The following is a 27665-nucleotide window of genomic DNA, read 5'->3' on the forward strand; positions in this document are numbered from 1 at the left end:
ATTCGGGCACCAGTGGGTCCCTCGCCTGGCCTGCAGGGATTGGGTCAAAACTAGCTCTCCAACATCCCCGAGGGGTCCCAGATTGTGAGAGGGCACAGGCCAGGTCGAGGGCCTCCACCAGTACATGAGTCTGTGCACCGTGTCTCCAGTCTATAATAATAAAAGCATAATATGCTAATTAGACTGGACAGCCAAACAAACTTCTGGACGTCCTTCTGGACGAAGCCACAGTGGCAGCGGGGGCAGAAGCAGAGGTGGTTAGGGGCGATCAGGCAGGCAGGCAGAGTGGTTAGGGGCAATCAGGCCGGCAGTCGAGTGGTTAGGACCCAGCAGTCCTGGATTGTGAGAGGAATGTCTGGCAGTCAGACATCCCCCAAGCAGTCCTGGATTGCTAGAGGGTGCAGGCCGGGCTGATGGACCCCACCCCTTGTGCATGAATTTCATGCACCAGGCCTCTAGTTCATCCTACCTAATAAACTAGTAATATGCAAATTGACCGCACCTTCGCTACACCCAAGCCACGCCCACCAGTCAAAAGCCACGCCCACCAGCCAATCAGGGCGAGCATGCAAATTATCCAACAAAGATGGCGGTTAATTTGCATATGCGGAGGGAGGGAGGAGTGAAGACTGAAGACAACTTAGAAGGAAGAGGGAGGAAAAGTGGAAAGCAAGGTGGCTGCCAGAGGGAAAACCCGGGCAGGGCTGGGTGGAGCGAGGTGGGCGGCAGCGGCTCGCAGGTGCAGGCGCTGCGGCCGCAATGGCCACTTACAGGATTCTTCCTGCAAATGGGCTACTAGTATGTATATAAATGAAGAGAGAGACAGAGACACACAGAGAGAAATACAAATAATAATTGTTTTTCTTGAGTCACATTTTATTGACTTTGCTGCTCTGTGGAGTGCATGCATGCTACTGGAGACCAATCTCATAAATCACTGATAATAATCCTTGACTTGTTCTCTGCCATAAAAGAAGATTTAACTAGTTTCCACACTTTTTTTTTTTTTTTTTTTTTTTTTTTTTTTTTTTTTTTAGCACCAATGTATTAATTTCAAAGGCTCCACTACCTTTCACTGACTAAGGATTTCCCATAACTCTATACTTAGTTCCTCATGCTCTTAGAACCCAAATTTCTGAAAAATGTAATTTGAATCCAGCATTTAGGTCACCATCTGGATCAGGGATAGGGAACCTTTCTTCTGCCAAGGGTCATTTAGATATTTATTACATCATTCATGGGTCATACAAAATTATCAACTTAAAAAATTAGATATTTGGTCAAACATTTAATGAACTCCTAATGCCTCGGCAGAGCCAGACCAAATGATTTTGCAGGCCTTATTCAGCCCTTGGGCCAGATGTTCCCCACCCCTGTTCTAGACAGAGATTACAATCAACTCATTGACTTACTGTGAAGTTATTTCATATCGTGACTTTGACGCAGACAATTTTATCAATCATGATGTCAGAATACCTCATTTTAGATACATTACATTTTTTAAAAATGAGTCAACACTACTAATTCTGTATAATCTGAAGCAAAGAAGGTTAGGATGACCCAATTACTTTTACTTTCTATATCACATATTGAAGCTGTTGTAAAATTCTGCTGCTGTGGCTGGTGATATTTGCTCAAAATATTCCCAGCAATGACCAATCTTTTGTTGCAGTATTTAGTTAGATTTGGGTGGCTTCGGGCAGAATTTTTATGTATACTGAATCACCTTTCATACAGACCTCTTCTCTTTACCTGGCATCTGGTCTACATCAGAGCACTTGCAACAGCACTTCTCCCTCTGGCATTAACCATTCTTAGTTATGGAAAAAACACACCCTTTTATCCAAGATTCACTGCAGAGCAATAAAAAGAAACAGGCTATTGATACATCAAACCATTTTGAAAAATGTCCAGAGATTTATGTGGAGTAAAAACAGTAAATCCCCAAAGTCAAAGGCTATATTATTTCATTCACTAGTATAATGTAAAAAATTAGATAAACAACCATTTCAAAATGCAGTCCGAGACATCAGTCCAGAGGAAATGTGTTGCACGTCTTACTCCTTGAACCCTTTGGAATGTTTAACTGGGGAAAAATAGTCTTTGTACTGGGCTAAACCAGCATTATCTTATAAACAACTGTAAAGCTAACAGGAAAAAGCAGACATCCTGACCACGAGGGTTAATGATTATGAACATTCTTTAGAATTTAGATTTAAGGAAGGGACTGTAGTGAAGTAGGTGAAGCTATAAAAGGACAACTGGAGGGATCTTGTGGTGATAGAAATATTCTGTACCTTAGATATTAATATTCTGGTGTTAATATTAATATTATACCACAGTTTTGCAAGATGTTACCATTGGAGAAAACTAGGTAAAGGGCATTTAGGATCTTGTATTATTTCTTATAATTTTATACAAATCTATAAGTATTTTAACATTTAAATAAGAAAAGAACAGTTTTGAAAAAGTCATGTAACAATATCTGATCAAAAACCTAGTTAGAGAAAATTAACTTGCAGTTTAAGAGGATTCTAAGGCTTGATTAAGAGGGCGTGATAAAGGGAAGCTCCCATGAGGAAGGCACATTCAGTTATGGGGCACGTGGCTACCTATTCATAGGGCTCACTTAGCTCTGAGCCCTGGAGACACAGAGATGAATATGACCTTGTATTTAAGATTAATAGTCTTGTGATATCAACAGACAAATATTAAAAAAACAAACATAGAAATTTGTTCAAACTGCTCTGATTACCTTGACTGAAGGAAGGTTGGATCAAATTTTTTTCTCAATAGTTTGAGTTTTCAATTATTGTTTATAGAATGGAAAATACTAGTACAAGAAATAACACCTGTTAGCACTCTGGTGGTCTTTTAATAATGGCCTCACATCATTCAATTGTATGTTATCCAGTGACTGAATTATTTATTCATTAATCTCTTAACAGAAAAGCAGTTTAATGTAAGCTGATTAAAGAGATTGAGTTTCCAGAAAGAAAATCTACACTTCAACTGTTCCAAAAGGAAAAGAATATATCCATGCTGTAGAATTGAAACCGAGTCTTTTAAGCCAGATGGAGTAAACATTTTCCTTTTTTCCTGGGCCAAAGTTCATTGTTTATTTGTTTTTTTAAATTACACACACCTTTACCATACATTAGATAAATGCTTCTTCAGGTTCTCAAGGCATTCTCCAAAGTGAAATAAAATATTCTACATATTTCAAAAGTGCTCTTTGTGCATCAAATTCTAAAATTTTAGAATGCCATATTTTAAGTATAAAATTTTAAAATTAATTTAGATTAGTTCTCACTCATTTATGGAATATAATGAACAACATAAACTGATGAACAAAAACAGATCCAGAGACAGAGAAACATCGATCAGACCTTCAAACCTCAGAGGGAAGGTAGGGGAGGGTGAGGGGAAGGGGGAGAGATCAACCAAAGGACTTGTATGCATGCATATAAATCTAACCAATGGACACAGACAACAGGGGGGTGAGGGCTTGAGTGGGGAGGTTGGTGGGGGGTAATGGGGAGATAAGGACACACATGTAATACCTTAATCAATAAAAAAATTTAAAAAATAGATTCGTTCTCTATCTACCTTAGTATAATTGCTTTCATTGTAATTTTTTATTGTCTTTGATTTGTTCAACTGTGTTTACTCAAATGAATTATGCAAATAGAAAATTTATTCTTTCAAAATGGAAAAGCACACAATATTTTGAAATGAGAAAGCTATCTTATGTTTTTCTACAATAAAGAAATTTCACAACCAATTAATGAGTGAATTAATATGTTTTATTATTTTTCTCTTATATATATATAATTTTCAAATCATGTTACCAGTGTTTTGATTCAGAAAGCATTGGCACTGCACTTGTAATTCTTGACTTAATCAGCATAAAAATAATACTTTGGGCTTTAAAAATATTAAATATTGCCTATAGCACACAGTTGACATGGAAAAGTTCACATGGACTTATCTAAAATGTAGAATTGATGTTAAACATTTGATGTACAAATGATGTGAAAGTTATTGATAAATACTGTAATCTCATGTGATTTTGACAACCAGGTCCTATTCAACTTTCAACTATTCTACTTTTATAATAACCATCAAAAGCTCTGACTTGAAACCAGGAAATCTCAATTTATTGAAATTAGCAGTTGAATAATTGAGTTTAGCATATTCTCAATATTTATGAGAAAATGTGGTAGTTTTGAGTATCTCACAGTCACCTAAAACAAACTATGAGACAGTTGCTCAGATAAATACAGCTATATGACACTTTTAAAACTAAAATGGAGAAATAAGGAATAGGTAAAGACTGTAGGTGGTTTCTCAAAGCAACAGTCTTATGATATAATAAATAATGTATAGTCACTTTTCTTGTAATAGTAATTAATTTAGCAAACCAATGGCCCACTGATGCATCATTTTAAATGACCCATTTCTAATTAAGTAAACAATTTTATAAAGTATACAAAATGTTTGATAAATTCAGTAATCATATAATATTTTAAATTATGTACATATACATATATATGTATATATATATTTATATATACACAAGTAAACCAAGTGTAGGTGATATACCTTAGGATATTTATTGCTTATAAAGAACCCAAAGAAAGAAGAGCAAAAATTAGAGTTGCTTATAGGGAAGAAGAATATAAATTAAAACATATATGATTTAAATTTATACATATTCTATTTAGAATGGCAACACTTAAAATATTAAAATATATAAATAAATAGAATTCTTAAGAATCATTAAAAGAGACTGTTTTTCTAAACCACGCTTTTCTATAGTTGGTCCTCTTGTTACCCTCAATTAATTAATGAGCATGTGGATCTATATTTCTATCACTTTATTAGTCAAAGTTAGAAACAAGAGAAAATAAACAAAACAAAAAAAAAAAGGAGAGCAGGTGGCTTCTGTCTGTCTTTGGGGAGCTCACAAATAAATAAAACAAAGAGAAATGCAGGACTGTATATTATGTGTTAAATTGTCTTCTTCAGATATGAAATAGCCTTGGAATTCTGATATGTTATTTATTTCAGCTGGAAGAGACAGAGTACATATTGCCTATTGACATTGTCTTTCGTCTCTAAAAGAAAAGAGGTGGACTTTTTTCTTTAGGATTGTATAAATTAATTTTCTAAACAATTAAACTTTGCTCCATATGGGGACTGAGAATATGTAAGGAAAATTATTAGAATCAAAGCCATAATTAGACAAAGATCAGAATTTATATATTAAATAGCAGAATTAAAAGAAATATTCTTTAAAAAATTAAAGAATTAGTAAGACACAGACAGGAGGATAAAAATTCTATTAGAATTTCTCATTTTATCTTACTGTCTACATCTCTTACTCTTTCCTTTCATATTCTCTCTGTCTGTAGTGCTTTTTTAAAACTGTTCAGTTTTTTATTGCTCCTCAGTTTTACTATTTTGCTATTGGCCAGTTTACTAAATTTTTTATTTCAATAATTTTATTTTAGTGTTTTCTTATAGCTACATAGATAATCAATTTGATAGTTTGACTTCTTATATTTTATTTCTGAAAATATTTTATACACTAGAGGCCTGGTGCACAAATTTGTCCAGGGCATGCCCGGCCCCTCTCACCCAGTCCTGATTGGGGCCAATTGGGGCCAATCAGGGCTGTCTCACCTGGTCCCGATCAGGGATGATTGGGGTCAGCCGGCCGGGGAGGGACCATGGGAGGGCTCAAGGGCATGTCCAGCCCATCTCACCCAGTCCTGATTGGCTGGACCCCAGCAGCAAGCTTACCTACCAGTCGAAACGTCTGCCTCCTGGTGGTCAGTGTGCATTATAGAGACTGGTCGAGTGGTGGAATGAATGGTCAGACACAGCATATTAGGCTTTTATTATATAGGATAATTGCAATTGTCTGATACATCTAACAACTGACACATTGGAAGACTTACAAAGATCTATTATCTTTGCTTCTAAAAATCTCTTTTTTTTATAGTGGACATTTTCCTTGTGTGTCATGCAATTTTATTGTAAGTTAATAATTGTGTAAATATGTAAATGTTGGAATTTTTAAAGACCCATATTTAAAATACTTTTCTTTAGTAAATATTAGTATTTGTATCTCTCAGATATCAATATTTATACCAACCTGGAATAATTTTACTATAGCTTTAATATCTGGGTTCCAATTCTCAAACCTATGTAGAGAGTACATTTAATCACAGACCCACACGCCACAGGCTTGTGGGTACAAATTCAAATGCAGTGTTATTATTAATACTAGTAGCCTGTTTGCACGAAGATTCGTGCAATAGACCTTCATTCACCTGGCTGCCTGCACCAGTTTTTTGCCGGCACCAGGGACCCAGGCCTTGGCTGTGGCCACCGCCTTCTGCCTTTTTCAGGGTCGGGACTTGGCCCCGGGCGGTGGCCTTGGGCTCGGCAGCACCCAACATCCCTGCTAAGGATCGCAGGAGCCGACCCCCAGTGGTTTCCTGCGATCGGTGCAGGCTCCACGCTGGTGCCCAAGGCCTGGAAAGCCTCCGCCCCGAGGCTTTCCCGGCCTTGGGCTCCGCCACACCCCAATGTCCCTGCAACAGTTTCCTGGTGGGCGTGGTTGGTGGGCGTGGCTTGGTTGGTGGGCGTGGCTTGGACGTAGCGAAGGTGCGGTCAATTTGCATATTTGTCCATTATAAGGTAAGATAATTTTAAACTTAACTTCAACTAAGATAAACAAGTTTTAAATATTTTTGTTAGAATTTTCTTTTTCTTGTAGAGGTACAGAAAGGCGAAACTTGAGTTTGGAATTTAAAAGCTCAGGGGTTCTGGTTATAGAGGCCACCCTCATGCCCATAGGCTCCTCCCCACTGACTTCAGTGTGCCTGCTGTTATTTTGCATGGCTTCACTAATTGTGGCTGGGATAGTCCAATCATCTATTATACTGATGAGTTTATTTACGAGGTCTACAATCTCTGTCTGATTTCAGGTTGTATAGATGTCCATTATTGTCTTGCCTATATCAGCTGATTTTTAAACAAACACTGAAAAATTTAATTCTTAATAGCAAATCTGTATGTCCAATTAAAAATATTATTTCCCAAACTTTGGTAGGACTATATTGACCCTGTCTTTTTGGAACATGTCATTTGATTGCATGGTGAGCAGGAAGGTGATGGTTTGTGGAAGCCAGTATCTTCATGTGTCATCAAAAGAAAAAAAAAATTCCTTAGACTACAGAGTCATAAAATCATACAAAACATGAACAATCTAGCTTAGAGAATATCACAGAAAAATCATGTTCCAAATCCTCAAAGACAGTTACATTGATGTTAACTTGATGAGTCTTAATGCTCTCAGATTTGTACTGCACATGCACTGAGAAGGATTATGGTTCCCCATAATTGCAGCAAAATACCAATAAACCAGGTTCTCTCCCTTACACACACACTTCTGCCCTCCACACAAATTAAAAATTAAACACTGGCTGAAAAAAAATTAGAAATCTGTTGTTAATGGCAAGGTCTTTTAGAAACACAACTATGTCTAGAATTTTTTAAAAAAAATCTGTAAGTAAAATGGGAGATATAAAAGAATGTGCTACTTTCTTTCTGGGCCTTTTGACTATACCAAGCCTACATCGATCGGTATAATTACCAGGGCAAGGGGCTGGTGGTTGTAGTTGTATTTAAGTTTGAAACAAATGATCTTAACAAAAGGATTGAAACCAGAAACTAGATCATAAGGGAATCTAATAGGGTGGTTGAGGTAGTGGGGGTAGAGGGCAGGAGCACATTTCTACCCCTCCCCCCCCCACACACACACAAGCTTCTGTTCACTCCTTCTCTATGTATCTGCCCATTCTTAAACCATTAGCTCTAGCCTCTCTGTTTCTGCTGCCAAAATTGTTACTTCATCTTCAGCATGTTTGCTTTTCCATGATATTGGGAACTCATGCTTCTTCCAGATGAAAACACATACACACAAACATCACGACTTTTCATCACAACCAAAATTAGAAGACATTCTTATATGTGGTAGAGAAGCAACAGTCTTTCATCCACTGACCCTTCTGGTTTTTGGCCTATGCATTCCTCTCAGATCCTTTGAAGCCTTGTGGAAACCTTCAAATCTATACAATTTTTTACTTTGCTCAATTCTGGCCACCACCCTGATCCATTTCCTTCTCAGTGCTTTCTGGCTTTGCCAGCTGTTGAAACAGCAGGACTTGCCTCTGTTTCATATCTTAATTGCCTGTAAAATCACTGACTACCATATTCAGATCATATCCTGAAACTACTTTTTTTCCCCTCCCCGGACTCCCTATCCCTGCCCTTCCTGGACTACTTCAGGCTCCCAGGGTTCCTTTCAACAGCAGCACCATTGACCAACAATGAAAACTAAAATAGGGGATTAAATTGTGAGGCAAAGTTTGCTTTTTAAATCTCTCTTCTTTAAGTTTTTGTTTTGTATCCACAGCTAATTGTGCTCTTTGAATGATTTCCATTTTGAGCATGCTTGTAATTAAAAGACTTTTTATGAACTAACTTTATATTTGAAAGTAAATATCATAATGAACCATCTTCCAGTGTATCTGGTTCAATAAGATTAGTATTCTTATGTTTTCCAGTCCTACCCCCTGGATCCATTTCCCAATATTATTCTGAAATCATCGTCAGCCACTAGTCACAATGAACAATGTTAATTCAGGATTAATCCTCCTAGGTTTCTGAATTGGTTACACCCACATCCCAGATGTGACCAGGGTGTATTCAGATCAGCTGCCTTATTTTCATCTTGTTACTCATACCATTATTCTCTGACATTTTCACAGTGTGGAGAGTTTGTGCTTTTTGTCTGGGGAAGTTTGCTTTGTCAAAGAAATATTTCCTTATAAACTGTAAACCTCTTATTTGAATAAGATAAATCACGAACATTTGTTGACTTTGGGTAGATCCCACCCATGGTAGATTTGCACTGTGACAAAGGGAGCAGAGCTGGGAAAACTAAGTCCATTTCTGGGTTGCCATTAACTTGTTTTGTGTCTTTAAGCAGACTCTGTATACAGTCAGTATAACTGTATTCAATATGTTTGAAAAGTTGAGACAGGGAATATGTAATCATTCCCAAAATAATTTTTTAGAGATGAAAACCACAATGTCTGAAAAAAAAAAATGCGCTGGATGGGATTAACATCAGATTACACATTGTAGAAGAAAGGGTTAGTGAACATAAAGGCATAGCAATAGATGTCATCCAAATTAAAACACAAAAAGAGAAAAGGACTTTTAAAAATGAAAAGGACATCAGTGAGCTGTGAAAAACTGTATGGGGTCTCGAGTCCCAGAAGGAAGAAGAAACAGAAAAAAGATTTGAATAATGACTGTAAAACCCACATTTCTAAGAAGCTTGATAAACCTGAAGTGTGCACGCGTGAGCACAGACACACACCCATGAAAACAACCACACCAGGGCACATCATCATTTAATTGCTCAAAATCAGTGACAAAGAACATAATCTTACAAGCAGACAGAGAAAACAGATGCATTCTGGACAGGAAAAGAATGGTAGGAAAGAAAACAGATTTCTATAAGGAAAAATGAGGTAAACTAAAGTTTAATTATGAGTGATACATTTATTTTGCATTAAGTCCAGATACTTTTTAACAAAAGTCTCTGAAGTCTGATTTTTTTAATTCAAAGTAAGATATGCAGTTCCCTTTCTTTCCGAAGCTTCCACCAAAGACCTTTGTTCTGCTTGTCACTGAGCCAATTGCTGCTCTTGCAATCTACAGCTGTATACCCACAAAAACGCCCTTTGTATTTAGATCTCTGTGTGCTCAGTGTGTTAGAGGCCAATTTTGCTTTGTGCCATGTTGCAGTGTTTTAGGAATAACATCAGTTACTCAGCTTCTGCTTTTTATTCTCTCTATTTCTCTAGGATTTGACTGTCAGTAAATATTCTATTAAGAATCTGTACAATTTGGTACAAAAATGAGTACTCCCAAAGATGTCCTGAGAAAAAATTTGAAGATGGTTCATGGCTATCCCATGATCTATGCTTTTGTGGACAACTGGGAAAGGATTGAACAGTTCCACAGCAGGCCAGATGACATTGTGATAGCCACTTACCCCAAATCAGGTGAGTTCTGTGGCCTGAAAAATGCAAATGCAGGTCTCATATCAACCTTTGTTTTCTGAAAATCAACCTCTCTATAAAATCATTATCATCCTAAATAAAATTAATATGCCTATCAGTCAGTCTAGCAATCTACTTCAAATATATTAAAATGGGCATTTGGTGCATAGAAAATGAAACTGCAGAATTAAGTTTCTAATAAAATATATTAGGATGGCAGGCTTCCAATGGGTACTTTTCCCCTCAGATTCAGGTTATGGTTTATAAAAAATGTTACTTTTTGCCACAGGTACCACTTGGGTAAGTGAAATTGTGGACATGATTTTAAATGATGGAGATGTTGAAAAATGTAAGCGAGATTTTATAACTGTGAAAGTTCCAATGTTGGAAGTAGCTGTCCCTGGACTAAGAATATCAGGTAATTTTAAGCCATTTGGAAATTATAATTTTGTAATATTATTTATTTAACATATTAATTATTGTGTTCATGATTTCCACTAAAAATGTAGTAAATTTGGAAATTTAAAATGGAAGTTTGAAAGCAATACAATAACTGAGGAATATAGAGAAACTGCAGTTTTAGTCTATAACATATTTGGGTATGGTAACCAAAAATGAATGAATTTTGTTGTAGAAAACAATTAAAAATTTAGTTGATAACATAAAAAATTCCTTATATTTTATTGACTTTTATTGTGTAGAATTTGGTGGAGTAGAGCAATAAGTTCCTAATTAGAACTTTGCTGTAGTTAAATAAATAAAGAAGTACCAATACCTTTTAAAAATAAAATTTATTATTAATAAGTCATTTATTATTTCACAAATATTTATTGAATGTTTCTAAATAATTATGTACTGTTATATGAGCTAGATACAAAATGATTAGTAAATTAGCTGTCCTAACCCCAAGGAGCTTATGGTAACAATGGGACATTAAATAAGTAAACTACCAATATGTGAATATTATTGGTCTTATGTATCCAGACAATAGGACTCTATGAAAGAAAACAATAGGAAAGTTTACTTTAGACTGGATGATTAGGGATATCTCTCCTGAATTAAGACCTAAAACCATCATATGGTTGGAGGAAGCATATTTCAGGAAGGTGAAGTATTAGCTATAAAGACCTAGATGTAAAAAAGGCATTGGCATAGTCCTGGGATTTAAAAAACAAAAACAAAACAACAACAATAATGAAAGAAGGGAAGAATGAAATGCAAAACAATTGGAGGCTGGCTGGGGGACAGATCATGTAGGACTTGTAATTTTTAAGAAATGAGCTGAGAGAGAATCAGAAAAGTATGATGTCCTAAAGGCAAGTGAGAGGTGTTAAGAAGTGAGGCCTGGCTCTCTAGTGCTGCCGGAAGCCTGGAATAAGTTCAGTGAAGAAATTGTATATCAATTTAAAGAGCAGAATTCAAATGCTCTTGCCTACTGGAGCTAGTTGCTTACACAGGCAGAGAAGGACCAACTGGGCATGTGTCATTCTTCCTGTGTGGTTGCCTGAAGTGAGAGGGCAAATGCTAAAGCTTGGAACTAAAGGACAAGCAACCAAATGAGTGTTAGAGTGACCTAAGACTCCATGCCCATAGAAAAGTATGAAATAAAAAAGTGGTAGAATCAAAGTAATCAGGAATAGGGGAGTTGGAGATTATTTGTGGGAGACAGGGGGTGGAGGTGGTTAGTAAGGCTGTGCAGCATTGCCAGAGAGTGAGTAGGTGAGGTACACCAGGTAAAGGAGGATAAACTGGCACTCATATTTAGTCTGGAGCCTGAATGTGAATACTTGTGGTGTCATTACATATTCCCAACATTTATATTTATGCATGCAAAGGGTTCATTTAAAGGATATCAATGACAAAAAATTACAAGACAGAAGAAAGTTGAGGGCCGGAAAAGGAACAACAATGTAGGAAAACTTCACAAAAGAAATAGACAGAAGAGTTCATGTCATGTCACTGAGGAATAGTGAGTTGTGGAATGTTATGATCTCTCATTTCTATATGCTGAGTAAAGAGGCTGTAACTACCAGATGGGTAGAAGCATAATGAAATAGGCATTTTATAGATAAACAATTAATTTTTCTTATAAAATTCAGGATACCCAATTGAATCTGAAATTCAGATAACAATTTTATTAGTACTAGAGGCCCGATGCATGAAATTCATGCAAGAGTAGGCCCTGTCAGGACTGTTGTTCCACTGTTAGGCCATTTGGTCAATTTGCATATTACAGTTTTATTATTATAGATAAGTATATCCCAAATATTACATGGGAGATACTTATACTAAAAGGCATCTGTTGTTAATCTGAAATTCAAATTTAACCAGAATTTCTGCATCTTTATTTTCTAAGTCTTCCAACTCTATCTTCAGTGATATTAAGGGGTTTTCTTAATACAACCATGTGCTACGCACTACTCTCTAGAAAGCATTTGTTGGTAAACAAAACAAAGACTATCCCTGTGTGTTTGGGGGTGGTGACAAGGAAGACACATGAGAACTGACAATAAACAAATGATAAATGAATGATGAAACCAAAGTAAGTGCTATAAAGAATACTTAAAAAGGATGTTTTAGTAGAGAGATACTGAGTGACTTTTTAGCATCTGCAATAAAATTTTGTAAAGAGTTGAAACATAGGATTGCTTTGAATGAGTGAGTCAGATAAAATTTGGGACAGGTGTGTCTTCATATACAAAAGGTGGGAAGATAATGTAGGATTTACAGGTAATCTAGATGTTAGACTGGATATAAGTAATATTGTGAAGAGGACTTTATGATTTATTGGCTGTGAAACCCGAAAGAGGAAATGACAATTAATGAGATCTTGATGACTCTATGGGAGATGACATCTGTAACAGCTATATCTGGAATATGATAAAGGCCACACATTCATTAAGAGAATAGTAAGTGAAAAGGGTTAGCACAGCTCTTCCTAGCCTATGTCACAAATGCTCTATGTCTTTATTCCACAAGTGACTTCAGACTGGCCAAGTCACTTATGTAGTGAGATCCTCCTGATTCTCAACATGGAAAATAAATGGATACTTTCTGCTTCAAGGGAGTTTATATATCCCTTGTCCAAAGACTTCATGTGAAACCAAGATCTACCACATATTAGGTGTATGACTTTGGGGAATTCAGCTAACACCTAAAAGTTACACAACTTTTTTATTTTGCATATACATATGACCCATAAAGGAAATAATGAAAATGCAGAAAAAAAGCTGATGCTACACAAAAATGACATCACCGTTACTATAGTTGCTGATGTAAAACTATAGTTGATGTGAGACTTACTAGATATTAGAGAGAGAACATTTTTATAATTATTTATAATATACACAGGTATGATAAAACCAAAGTGCTAAGATTGGTATTATTACTCCTCATTTTGGAGATGCAGACTGTGATACTTTCACATGTCTCACAGTGAGTCAGTGATAGAGTTAGAATTTGAATTCAAGAAGGCTAATCGCATATCCTATGCTCTTAATCATCATACAATATTGCCTCTTAGAATCTGGGTAAATAATTTCTATGATTAGTTTAAAATTTTGTAACATTATATACTGTTCAGAAATATTTTGAAAGGCTGGTTGAGAAAATCAGGAAATGCAGGGTCCTTGGAGACTCTAATATCTCTATATACCAAACTAAATTTTTCCAGGAGTAGAACAATTAGAGAAGAATCCATCACCCCGGCTTGTGAAGACACATCTGCCGATTGATCTCCTTCCTGAGTCTTTTTGGAAGAACAACTGCAAGGTGCCAGTCAATTTTTTAATGTGACCCTTGACTCACTCACATCTATACTAATAAAAGGGTAATATGCTAATTAGACTGGAGACCTTCCAGACATCCTTCCAGAGAAAGCCATGTGGTGATGGGGTTGAGACAGAGGTGGTTAGGGGCAATCAGGCCAGGAAGGGAAGACAGTTGGAGGCAATCAAGCTGGCGGGGGGGAGGGGGAGTTAGGGGTGATCAGGCCAGAAGGGCGGTGCAGTTGGGGGTGATCAGACTGGCAGGGGAGGGCAGTTGATGGCAATCAGGCTGGCAGAGGAGAGCAGTTGGGGGTGAGCAGCCTGGCAGGGGGGCGCAGTTGGAGGTGAGCAGGCCAGCAGGGGGTGCAACTGAGAGCGAGCAGACTTGTGGGGGAGGCGATCAAGCCGGCAGGCAGAGTGGTTAGGGGTGATCAGGCAGGCAGGCAGGTGAGCGGTTTGGAGCCAGCGGTCCCAGATTGCGAGAGGGATGTCCAACTGTCGGCAGTTGGACATCCTCTGAGGGGTCCCAGATTGGAGAGGGTGCAGGCTGGGCTGAGGCCCCCCTCCCGCCCCCGTGAATGAATTTTGTGCACTGGGCCACTAGTAGTAAATAATTGCTCAGATTTTTTTGTTTTTTTGTTACCTTGAGAACTGAGCTGCATAAGAAAGTGTTTCAATGAGTGTGCTTCAAGTATATTTTTTATCCTCACCCAAGGTTATGATTTTTATTGATTTTAGACAGAGAGGAAGGGAGAGAGAGAGAGAGAGAGAGAGAGAGAGAGAGAGAGAGAGAGAGATTGACTTATTGCCTACCTTATGTGCTAGTTGGGGATTGAATCCTCCACCTAGGTCAGTGATGGCAAACCTATGACACGCGTGTCAGCACTGACACGCGTAGCCATTTCTGATGACATGTGGCCGCATGCCTAGGATGAAACATTTGCTGCTCCTGAGGATGAAACATTTGCGACTAGAGTCTTGGAGTTAGTTTTTTCCTCAAAGTGACACACTACCCGAGTTATGCTCAGTTTTTTGGCAAAGTTTGACACACCAAGCTCAAAAGGTTGCCCATCACTGAGTAATCGCCCTGACTGGGAATTGAACCTGCAAACTTTTTGGTTTATGAAACAGCATCCAAACCAATTGAGCCCCCTGGCCTAGGGCTCAATTATTTTAGTATAATCCTACATACTAAAGGTTTCCAACATTATATAGCAACAGGATTCTCATCTCAACACAATATTGCTGCTGTTATTTCCCAGGTATCTCTGGGTAGTCTGGTCTTCTCTGAAAATTCAACATAGGATGTCAGTTCTTATTTGATTGGTAAAGTTCTCTGGTGAAACATTTATGACTGGATATTTGTTTTGGAGAAATTTTAAATTCATTTTCTTCAATAATTGTGGAGGTATTCAGATTATCTATTTTATCTTAGCTGACTTTTGCTAGTTTGTGATGTGTGAGGAATTCTAAGTTGTTGAATTTTGTAATGAAAAGCTATTTATAATATTCCATTCTTATTTTTTTAAACAGATGTTATTTTATAGCAATTTTATTTATTTTTAGACCAATTTTAGATTCACAGCAAAATTGAATGGAAGTCAAAGCAATTTCCCATACATCCCTTGCCCTCACACACATTTAGATTCTCTGTTATCATCATCTCCCAATAGAGTAGTACATTTGTTACAATTGATGAACCTACATTGACGCATCATTATCATAATTAGGGTTCTTTCTTGGTGTTGTATATCCTATGGATTTGGAGAAATACACAGTATGGAATTGGAATTACACAGTATGTAGCCTTTACAGATTTTATTCTTTCTATCATGCATTTAACATTCTTCTATGTCTTTTCATGGTTTAATAGGTCATTTCTTTTTAGTGTTGAATAATATTCTATTATCTGGAGGCACCACAGTTTTTTTTTACATTCACCTACTGAAAGACATATTGGTTGAATTATGAATAAAGCTGCTACAAACAATCATGTGAACATTTTTCTGTGTACCTTATTTTTTTTAACTCTTTTGGGTAAATACCAGGTACTGCAATTGTTAAATTGTATGGTATGAGTATGTTTATTTTTTAAATTTTTTAAAATTGATTTGTAGACATTTCATGGATTTCAAATATGTTGCTTTCCTTGCCTGTATGTTAATTTTTCTCTTAAAAAAATACCATCCATTTCTTTCTTCTCCTCCTGCAGATGATTTATCTGGTTCGAAATGCCAAGGATGTTGCAGTCTCATATTACCATTTTGACTTAATGAATAATTTGCAACCTCTTCCTGGCACCTGGGATGAATATCTAGAGAGATTCATGGCTGGAAATGGTAGGTAGGCCTTGGTCTAAAATTAATAAGTAATTTTTAATTTTTAATAATACTATTAACTATTACTGCTATGACTTTTTCTTTTAAAAGGCTTATTTTTCCCAAGTCAGTAACAAGTATATTCAAATACCATTTAAAAAATTAAATCAAATATGTTTAATATTTTACTATGATATTCAATATATAAACTTGGTGTTAAACATAGGCTTGCCTGGCCAGCATGGTTCAGTAGTTGAGTGTCACGGTTCAATTCCAGGTTAGGGCACATGCCTGGGTTGGGAGCTCGATCCCAGTAGGGGCCTTGCAGGAGGCAGCTGGATCAATGATTCTCTCTCATCTTTTGATGTTTCTCTCTCTATCTCCCTTCCTCTTTGAAATCAATAAAAATATATTTTAAAAGACAAAAACATTGGCTTAATGAAAATATTCTCTAACCTCTTTTTAGTTGCTAGAAATCCATTCTCAGTTTCTGTTCATGATTGAAATTGTTTACCTTGTCCAAACCATTAGTAAAATCTGTTATACACATATTTATAGTACTTAGATAAATATTTGATATGAGTACTTCATAAAAAGAATAGTCTCCTTCCATGTGAGGCTAAGTATAACCTATTGAAGGTCAATGTATTTTCAATTGAAATGCTTCCTTGTACCTTATATTTTAAAATCTGATTATTTGTAAATTGGCCTTACATTCTCAGTTCCCTTGATTATTAACATCCACAAAATGTTTGTACAATTTGACTTATTTTTCAGAAACAAATCTTTAATTTCATGAATGCTTATGGAAATAGGTATTTTTGTTTTGTTTTGTTTTAGTGGCCTATGGTTCCTGGTTTAATCACGTTAAGAGCTGGTGGAAGAAAAAAGAAGAACACCCAATACTTTTCTTGCACTATGAAGATATGAAAGAGGTAAAATGATAAAAATTCATTCTGAATAATTCCTCACTACATCCTGGGGTAAAAGGATTAATATAAAATTTTCAAAATGATATGATTGCTTTTCCAATTCTTCATGCCTGCTTACCCAAATCTTGTTAATATAATTAATGACCTTCTAATTGTGAAACCTTTAACATTTTTATTCCTCTGATCTTATTTATTTTGAGTACTTTTTCTTTCTGAAAGTCTCTCCTCCATCTAACACATTATCACACTCTCATGGTTTTTTAGTGTATCTCTATCACTTGGTCATTTTTCTTTTTAAGCTACTTGCTATATTTTGGTATTCATGTCCATGCCCACTATTGCCAAAACTATTTATGTGCTATTGATGCCCCCAAACTTTATTTTAATTTCCACACTGAATTCAAACCCATGCTTTTATTAACATGAACATCAAATTTAACATGTTTAAAACTAAACTTATCTTGCTTCTCTCTCTCCAACATGTACTCTTTTTCTTCTTTTATTCTCTATTGGTTAATGATGTTGTATGTCCATTCAGTTTTCAAAACTTGAAAGCAAATTGTCCTCATTAACTTCCATATAGTTAATATAATTCAACTAGATCCCAAACATCCATGGGTTCACATGCCCTATTATATCCTTCAAATGTGCTCTCCTCCTTTATTTTCTTTCTACCTTCCTCTTAGTCAGGGTCTCATAATTATTCATCTAGTCTCCTTATGGACCAGTATTAGTTTAAATACTACTGCAAAGCTCCAGGCCTATTCTGGGACTATTTTACTCAAATTAGGCAAATGTGTAGGTGTGTGCATGCACATATATGGGAAATATGTGGAAACCACATTTCTGTAGTTCTTAAAAGCCTGGGCATACAAATGAGAATACTTTTTAGATTTTCGGGTTCATGATGGAAGATACCATATCTACGATTCTTGTGATTGCATCCACAATACCTAATATAGCACCTATATTGTGTGAATAAGGGATTGCTTGAATGAGTTAATAAATAAATGAGTAAGCAGTATTAAGAAACATTTTAGTGACAATCCTACTTTGCATACCAGAAATTATGCTTCGGTAAAAGCTCCCTTGCTCCACGTATATCTGATTAATTCCCAGGTTATTTCTCACAGCTTATCAAAAAGAGTCCTCCGTGTTTCTGTTCTGCACAGGATCCCACTTGTCACAGTTGTTTGCAGCCCATAGAGAATCTGTGGTCTAAATCTTACCAGTGTTTGAGGCAATTAATGTCAACTTGGTGGCATACACAGCTGTAAAACTAAAGTGGTTTTGATTAATCAGATTCAGTTACCTATTCTTTATAAGAGAGACAATTGTTCTTCTGTTCCAAGTATCTCTCTTCCTGTACACGTGAGTAGCACTTGTTAGCTTTATGAAAAGAGCAATTTTAGCTTCTTAATATAGTTCTCTTTCTCCACAGAATGGAGAAATACATTTCCTGATCTGGGCTGGCATCCAAATTCTGAGTCACACATCATGCTGTTTCCCACATGATGCTCTGGTGTCAACCTTTCCTCTTTATTCAGTTAACATGCCTTATTCAAATCAACTCATTTATATTGATTGATTTGCAGTGTAGTCTAATCAGCTTTGTAAGCATATCCAGATACTTGAATCCCCTTCAGATCTTCTATCCAGATAATAATTAAAATATAATGTTTTTCTACTGCCATACAGATATTCCTAGACAATGTTATACAAAGAGGTATAATGTAACAATATTAGAGCAAAATTATAATTACATATCAAGAATAAAATTCAGAGAGAAGCCTAATTAGTTGCATCTAGTTTATGAGTGACTGCATAAATTCTCAATGAGGTGAAAGAGAAATGCAAGAGAGGGAGATTCAATAGGAGTCAGCACCCTGTATTTGAACTTGTGCTGGTTTATAAAGTAAAATCACCATAGATACTTGGACTATGGCCAGATTATTCTCCAAACACATTGAATCCCTAAGAGAAATTGCTCTCTATTTGCCTGTTCATCTATGTGTTTTCCTAGTACTACTACTAACTTTTCTTTTGGCTTTTTCTTCACTATCATCATTTCTGACTTTTTACTCATTCTAAGCATTGACACCCCTTAATTAGCCATTTTATTTTTCTCTCATCAAGGCCTCACACATAAAATCTTATCATAACTTCCCTTCTAGAGACCTCCCTGCCAAAACATACGCATGTGTAAACATGCATGTGCACTCACACAGACACAGAGTAAATAAGACACGTTATTAAAAGCTATTTCTTTCCTTTGGCATTACAGATACAGTCCAAATCCTTCAACAAGATATCTAAGGATGTTCCTAATTTAAACCCAACTTATCTTTCCAGTTTTATAGCCTCTCATTCCTACAAAAAACTCAGATCTAACTCCAACCATTTTGTGTTTTTTCTCCCTTGAACTATGAGACACTAATACCTCCAAGAGTTTTAACTTTTTCATTATGGAAAATCCACTGTCCAACACCTCAAAAGACCACACATGTTGCTAAATTAGATTCACCTTTTTAAACTCAGCATAGATATCACTTACTCAAAATCTTTCTAGACATATCCATGCAGATTTTAGTTTGGCATCCTAAAAAGTTACAAAAATTAAGTTTATGTCATTAAAATGACCCATTTCTCATATTTTATTCTTATTATCCTCAGTGGCTAATTAATAATTTAGGTCTCAATGACTTTGCTCATTTATTAGTTTATTTTTAATTATTTATGTCTAAGCAAGGTCTAATCAGTATACCTTAAAGCAAATATACTTGAAGTTATCCATGAATTTATTATTTTTGTTTTTAAATACTGTTACTAAAAACAAGAAAGAAAAATTTTAAAATATGTTTTTATCATTTTTTTTTTTTGAGAGAGAGGAAGGGAGAAGGATACAGAGATAGAAACATCGATGAGAGAGAAACATCATAGATTGGCTGCCTCCTGCATGCCCACTACTGGGGATTGAGCCCACAACCCGGGCATGTGCCCTGACCAGGAATTGAACCAGTGACCTCTTGGTTGACGCTAAACCCCTGAGCCACACTGGTTGGGCAAAATAAGTTTTTATTAAAAGCAGAAAAAGAAAGGTGGAAAGAATAAAAAGATACTGGGTCTCTAAAACATGCACAATTCAAATCTGATTACAAATTGAGCTTAAAATGGGTTTTAAGATTATTTTCTATAAGTATTGTTAATATTTAGCTCAAGGTTTATTATTATTGTATTTTTAATGTAAACTAAAAATATAAGATTTGTAACAAACAAAACATTTCTACTCTATTTTTGCTAAACATAAAATATTGATTCAATATTCAAAATAAACATTTATGAACACATATTATAAATATTATAGTTTTTACATTAATTTTACCATTTTCTTGGATATGTCTCTTACCCACTAATAGAATCCAATGAAGGAAATCAAGAAGATTGCTACATTTCTAGAGAAAAACCTAAGTGATGAGATCTTGAATAAGATCATCTATCACACCTCATTTGGAATGATGAAGGACAACCCTCTGGTGAATTATACACATATACCAAGTACAGTGATGGATCAGAGTAAATCCCCATTTATGCGCAAAGGTGAATATTTTTCTAAGTTTAGGTTTCATTTTTACTTTGTTATATATTACTCTGAAATGAGGATTAACTTTGTGATCTCTACCAAATTACTTAACCAGTTTGGGTATCAGTTTCCTCCTCTGTAAAATAAGGACACTAAAAATAATAACCACACAACATTGCTGAATCAGATTAGAAATTATTAAAGGAAATAATGCTTGTAAACCTATTGTCAGAATACCTTGAGTATTTGGTACATATTTCTCCTTGTATTTGCTACTCTGCTACATGGAAGTGGTCTTGTTAATTCTGAGTCATTCCAAATTTGTTATATCTAAATTCTCAATCTTTGTCTAAATTGGCATAGACCTCCTTCTCAGTGATAAACTAATGTCATTCCGTATAGTAACATGTTCTTTAAAGTCCCCGTATTATTTAGGAAACTTTGTTAAAAAGGATTCACCAAGAGAAAAGACTTTTTTTTTTACACTATGGGAAGTTATGCTACCTAAAACTTACTTCCATTTTGGCTTGTTGTATATGATTTGTGTTAAAATGTTTTATTAATGATAAAAATAATGCATTTAACAAATTATTAGCTTAAGCAAATTTAAGAAGTTATGCACTTAATAATGCCACCTCTGTTTTCAATATTCTTCACTGAATTGGAGGGGAAGGGTGGAATTTCAGTTGGTGCACTGGGAAGTAAACATAACCCTGGGAATGGATTTGGGATAGGAATGTGTAGAAGAAACCCCTTAATTTTGAAAGAGTATATGGATACATTTTTTATAAAACATTTTCCTCCAGAACTTATTAAAATAGAAAATAGTTTCAGCATTTTAAAATTGTGTTTGATTTTCCAAAACACTATATTTAACTTTTCAAAAACAACTTCTGGTATAAGAAGGCAAAGCAAATGTTTCACCGTAAATAGTGAATTACAAATTTGAACATAAAACAACTAATAACACACACACATTTTTCTGATGGGAGACTAAGAAGAAAAACTTTACAAAACAAGGCAAATATTTTATTCCAGGTGATTGACTGAAATTTCTAGAATAGTTTTATCCCCAATAATATGAGAATTGATACCATTGCATGATCCTCATTAGAGTATAGAGGTAGAGGAGATAAGTTCAGTATCTGAGTCATATGGTTTCTCCAACTTCAACCTAAAAGAGTGCATGCTGTCTTAATAAGAGAGAGAGTTTTTACAAGCCCTCCAGAAGTGGTAAAGAACATGTCCTTTATGGTCAGATTGATCTGGAATTTATCCAGACTCTGTCACTCCCCGAATTTATGACTTGGAATACATTAATTAATCTGCCAAAACTCTGATTACATCACTAAAAATAGAGAAAGTACTAGCATCTATGGCACAGGTTTTGGGGGAAGATTAATGTAAATGATATGTAAGCATTTGGAATATTTTTCTGATCATAAAATAATACACAAAAAAGTAGCAAGTCTTATTACTTTAAACAATTCAAGATTCCTCTATCCATTTATTCATTCATGAATTCAATATACTTTTAAAGAATACACACTCATTCATTAAGTTATATGTAGGAAAAGCCCTTTATAAATACCTATAGTTAGCACATATTCTATAGAACATACAAGGCTGAATGGCACATGCATCTGTTTCAGGAGGCTCATAATGCAATGCAAGAGACATGCATGTAAATGGATGCTGAAAAGGGCTCAAAATGATATGACCAAAGGGCCATTCAAGTCTTGAAGAATTATATGTTGGATAAATCAATGTTATAATTTAGCCACACAGTGGTAAAGGTAGTAGGGACAGGATAAATGATGTCCAATATTTATACCTGTGTCCCAAATTGCAACAAAGCAGAAAAATCTGGGCTTTGGCCAGCATTTATTGTATCAGAAAAAGAAGTTACACATTCCTTACTCTTATAACACAAATATATTTATATGTGTTAATTTATATTGAAAATAGAAGATCATAGGAGTACTTTATATGTGAATCTTAACTGTTTAAATCTGTGCTTTCTGTTTTATAATGACATCTTCACATATGTACTATCTTGAATACACACTACCCTCATATACATTCCTAAGAGCTCTTGCCATCAGGCACACATAGAACAAAGAATAATAACCAGGGAAACAACTTAAGGGGATGTTTTTCATTAAAAGGACTTGAAATCTTCATCAAACAATCACAAGTTAATATAGACACAATGCAATAGGACATATTTAATATTTCATAATATAGCAAAGTAAATGTTTCCCCCCAAGCATATTGACAGTACATTAAATTTTATTTTTCAAATAAATATAAGAATCCAAGTTTAAGAAACTAAATAAATTTATGTCACAAAAGTTTACTTTTGAAAAGATAATTCAGGAATGTTATGTCTTGATGCTATTCTTCTCATCTAAAATGCAAATACAATAGAAGTCTACTCAACTAAGAAATAACAAGTATCATACAAGTATCATACCATCCTCATTTATGCATAAGTAAGAACTGATATTTATTAGCTCTATATTTTATGGTTTGGTTGTGCTGATGAACACTCCTTTGTACAGTTTCCAAAAGTAACTCATGGAATAAAATATGCCCTGGCCAGTGTCCAGTTATAATCCATGACTTGGGAAATTTATAAACTCTAAAAGGATTTCTTTCAGGAAATTCCACATTGTACAACCCATAAATTTGGACAAGAAAATTAACCCTTCTCAGAATGTGTCTTTAAATGTCAGACTCTATAGTTATAAGCCATCTTCTAGGGGGTAGGAATTACCAGTAAAAGAGAAATGACATTTTAAAATATTCAGATACAAGGAAAGTCTTTCTTCAACTTTTCTTACATTTTCTTTTGGTATATGCTAGCTTTACCTTCATAATGGAAATATTTTATTCCTTCACATGTTTTTGTATTTCTTATTTTTAGGGATTGCAGGTGACTGGAAGAATTACTTCACAGTGGCCCAAAATGAGAAATTCGATGCCATTTATAGGAAGGAAATGTCTGGAAGTACTCTTCAGTTCCGCACCGAGCTTTGAAGAGTGTACACTGCAAATCTGAATGAACTGACCTGTAATTTGTTGAAACAAGGGTAGTTGTGATTTGATGTGGGCAATCAAATGGGGTTTAAAAGGAACAATTGTGCTTTTAAAACTTTAATTTTCCAGTGTCATTAATCAGTTCCCAGTTTTGCTCCTGACTCTGAGCTTCCGAATTTTGTAAAGTTAAGATCAATCATTACCTTTTTGTAGAATGTTCTTGCCTTTTCCTAGTACTGCCAAGAAAATATTTATCCTACTCAATCTCCATATATTTGGTCTAAAAATTACGTTTCCCTCCCTATTAACATGGCACAAGAAATATTGTTTGCACACTGATACCATCTTTCCTAGCTCTGTTCCTATTTCCCTTTGTTGAAAACTTGATTCTGGGCACACTGTTCCATGGCTGTTTTCTGGGTTTCAAGATGTTCCTTGCAGTGTCTCTATTTTGATAACATGCTTCATGTCCCACATCATGTAGTTTAGATTTTGGAAATGTGTGTGTCCCTAATCTACGTACACATCCAAATTTTTAATTTCTGAGTTTACAAAGATGAAAGGTCATTAGTCTCCCTTGGGCTCTTTCCTGAGAATTGGGCATCTACTCTGAGACCCGGACTGGGCGCTGGAACCTGTTTTCTGGGGAGAATCCTTCCTAGATCTTATCAGCCTCTTCTTAACTTCTGAGAATTGCCTATTGCTGGGCGCTGGTCTCCATTTGGGAACTTCAGTTTATTTCCTCTTGTGTCTGAACAGGTTTGGATCCCTTATTACCCCAGAAAAGATCATAACTGAGGCTAAAATTTCCCAATCTGGTGTCTAAGGGATGCTCTCTAGGCTGAATATCCACTAAGCCATACCCAACGTCCCTTCTTTCCACTATCTATTACTATACCTCTCAGTTTGGGCTCTTCAATATGTCTCCCAGGAACATTTATTTATTACAGTTTTGCCTTGGAAGTAATTATTTCTATCTTCCTATGCAGCAAGATCTTTTGCCTGCAAGTCATGTTTCATGTGCCAAGTTAAATGCCAAGCCCAAGTTCCCAAACTAAAGCTTGGTTCAAATGCCCTGGGCCCTTACTTGTTTTGGGGAGGAGTTCTGACACATGACAAACACCCTGAGTCACAACTGAGATGGCTACAATAACTTGGGTACAATATTTTGCCTTTATAGGCAAATCTCTGCTGTCAGCCACTGCACCTGGAATAGCTCTCAAGCTTGTAACTTGTCTTTCTCAACCCCAGTAGAGGATTGATCTAATGCCAACTGCAAAGCTTCTAGGAGTGGTATAGCTATGATCTTAGAAATAATTGTTTTGACATTTATTATCTATCTTATGTATTATAAATTATTTCAGGGAATGAAATGTGTGTGCATGTTTCTTAAAAACATGTTTAATTAATCTTGAATAGCTAAGGGTATTGTGGAACAGTTCCAACTTTCTAGAATATTCTTGCCAACAAGGAGTAAAGCCAATCATGTATCTATTTGCTTTATTATCTTTATTAATAATATGCTAATGTGGTATGGAATTCTGATGCTATGGTTTATATATATATCTGAACTAGCCTTTAATCTGTGTAATAGATTGGCTGCACTAACTGCCTCCACTAGCAGGATACAATAATTTCCACTTTCCCTAGATGTCCTTTGTGGAAATATGTCTCTGTAACTGGACTTTACTCAAAAAAAAAACTGAGTGATCTTTAGCTCTGCTCCAGGTAGTTTTCTAGGCACGGTGGATAGAGTGGAGAAAATAGTAGAATATAAGTTGTCCTTACATTTTTTATAGGTCGCTGCCTCTTATTCATGTTTTTTTTTCTTTTCTTTATTGATTAAGGTATTACATATGTGTCCTTATTGCCCCATTGTCCCCCACCTCCTCACTCATGCCCTCACCCCCCCTGGTGTCTTGTGTCCATTGGTTAGGCTTATATGCATGCATACAAGTCCTTTGGTTGATCTCCTCCCCTTACCCCCACCCTCCCCTACCTTGCCTCTGAGGTTTGACAGTCTGATTGATGCTTCTCTGTCTCTGGATCTGTTTTTGTTCATCAGTTTATGTTGTTCATTATATTCCATAAATGAGTGAGATCATGTGATATTTATCTTTCTCTGACTGGCTTATTTCACTTAGCATAATGCTCTCCGGTTCCATCCATGCTGTTGCAAATGGTAAGTATTCCATTGTGTAGATGTACCACAGTTTTTTAATCCAGTCATCTGCTGATGGGCACTTAGGCTGTTTCCAAATCTTAGCTATGGTAAATTGTGCCGCTATGAACATAGGGGTGCATATATCCTTTCTCTTATCCATGTTTTCATCTCTGATTCAAATGGCAACATTCCGGTTCACTCACTCCTCAGATTACACTGCACAGTATTACTCCCATTAGAATTCCAGCTTTAAAAGTACTGAATATCTTTTGTAACTATTCAGAGAACTGCCACCAAATTAATTTCCTTGAAACAGTGTATTTGTCATTATCCCCCCGCCCCCAGTAATCATTGCTATAATTAAAAAAAACAAACACACACACACTTAGATAAACCTCATTCTATTTCCCTCTAACCCATGGCACCTGATGTGCGGACAGTAATAGCAAATATGTGGCAATGATGTGATTACTCCCTCTTTCATGGCACCTCACTAATCAATTCAAGGAATTGTTTTTTAAGAAGCCAAAATATGGCTTAAAAAATCTCTTCATCGTGACATTCAAAGCAAGTACTGGAACTTGTTTAGAGTACCTATTGTAATAGGTACCTATTATGAATCTTTGTCATTATTGGTAAAAGGGAAACAGGCAAAAAGACGCTTAAGGGAACAGTATCTTGGATCATTATTTAGTGAGATACTTAAACTTTAGAAAACCAAGTAAATAACGTTTTAGTTTTCTCATCTGTAAAATTAAGTAATTGGTTTGTATTTCTTCCACATCCTAAAATTGCCTGACTGCATTTGCTTTCTGCATCCTGACAATAGTAATTAAACAGTTTTCACATGTGTTAACATGTGTACATGTATATATGTAAATACATGTTTATATGTAAATGTATACACATATCTCATTGGTTCGGTTTCTTTGATGAATACAATACATATTCTAAACTTTATTGCTGTTCTATGTTTTCATGAAAGTTTTGGAGCAACTCATTTGATCATTCACAGTTATTGGTAAGTATTGTGAATTTCCAATGAGTTAGAAGTATTTAAAGCTATAAGAGTCCTTCCCCATAACTTTTCTATCAGATAGTGTGAAACACAAAGCATTCAAACTTATATGCCAACATCTATTAGCCAGGAGGCCAAAATATAGCCATATCTCCTTGTTCTCTGCCCTATTAAGCACTCTAAAATACATGTCATGAAAGATGGTCCTGAGTGAGATGGAAAACTGTACTTAAGAGTAGTGAGAATACGGTGACCAGGTCAGAATTCTACTGGTAAGGCATCATTCTAATTGTCTAGTGATCTTAAAGATTTATCTGTAGTGCCTTTAAAAGAATGGCAAAATGACTTTATCAAGACTTATCATCTAATCTTTAATTACCAATGCTACATATTTACTTAAAGAAAATTATTTAACCTGATAAACATTTCAAAAGTTGGAAAATGCTATTAATATATACTGTTTCCAATTTATTATTTCTGATAAAGTTTTTTTATTGTGTGCTTTAAATAACTTTTCATTATAACTTTTGGATTTATAATAGCATGTTCCATCTGACACTTCCACTTATTGGTAATGCCAATAATATTATCACATGAGTTACATCAGATTTATTTTTATTAGCATTTCATTATTTTATGGACTAGAACATCATGTAAATTCAGATAAGATGTAAGATTATACAATATTAATAA

General features: G+C 35.5%; 1 protein-coding gene across 1 annotated transcript; it reads left to right on the forward strand.

Moving 5' to 3' along the window:
* Positions 1–10006: 10006 nt before the first annotated feature.
* LOC307093939 (sulfotransferase 1B1) lies at positions 10007–23790 on the forward strand (the record flags this gene model as incomplete). The annotated part of the gene is made up of 7 exons (XM_079762293.1): positions 10007–10154; positions 10441–10569; positions 13825–13922; positions 16131–16257; positions 17077–17171; positions 20585–20765; positions 23678–23790. 7 exons carry the CDS (start codon positions 10007–10009, stop codon positions 23788–23790), a joined length of 891 nt encoding a protein of 296 aa, XP_079618419.1.
* Positions 23791–27665: the final 3875 nt, after the last annotated feature.

The sequence above is a fragment of the Cnephaeus nilssonii genome (genome assembly GCF_951640355.1).
Source record: "Cnephaeus nilssonii genome assembly, chromosome: 1".
In the NCBI taxonomy this organism is placed as follows: Eukaryota; Metazoa; Chordata; class Mammalia; order Chiroptera; family Vespertilionidae; genus Cnephaeus; species Cnephaeus nilssonii.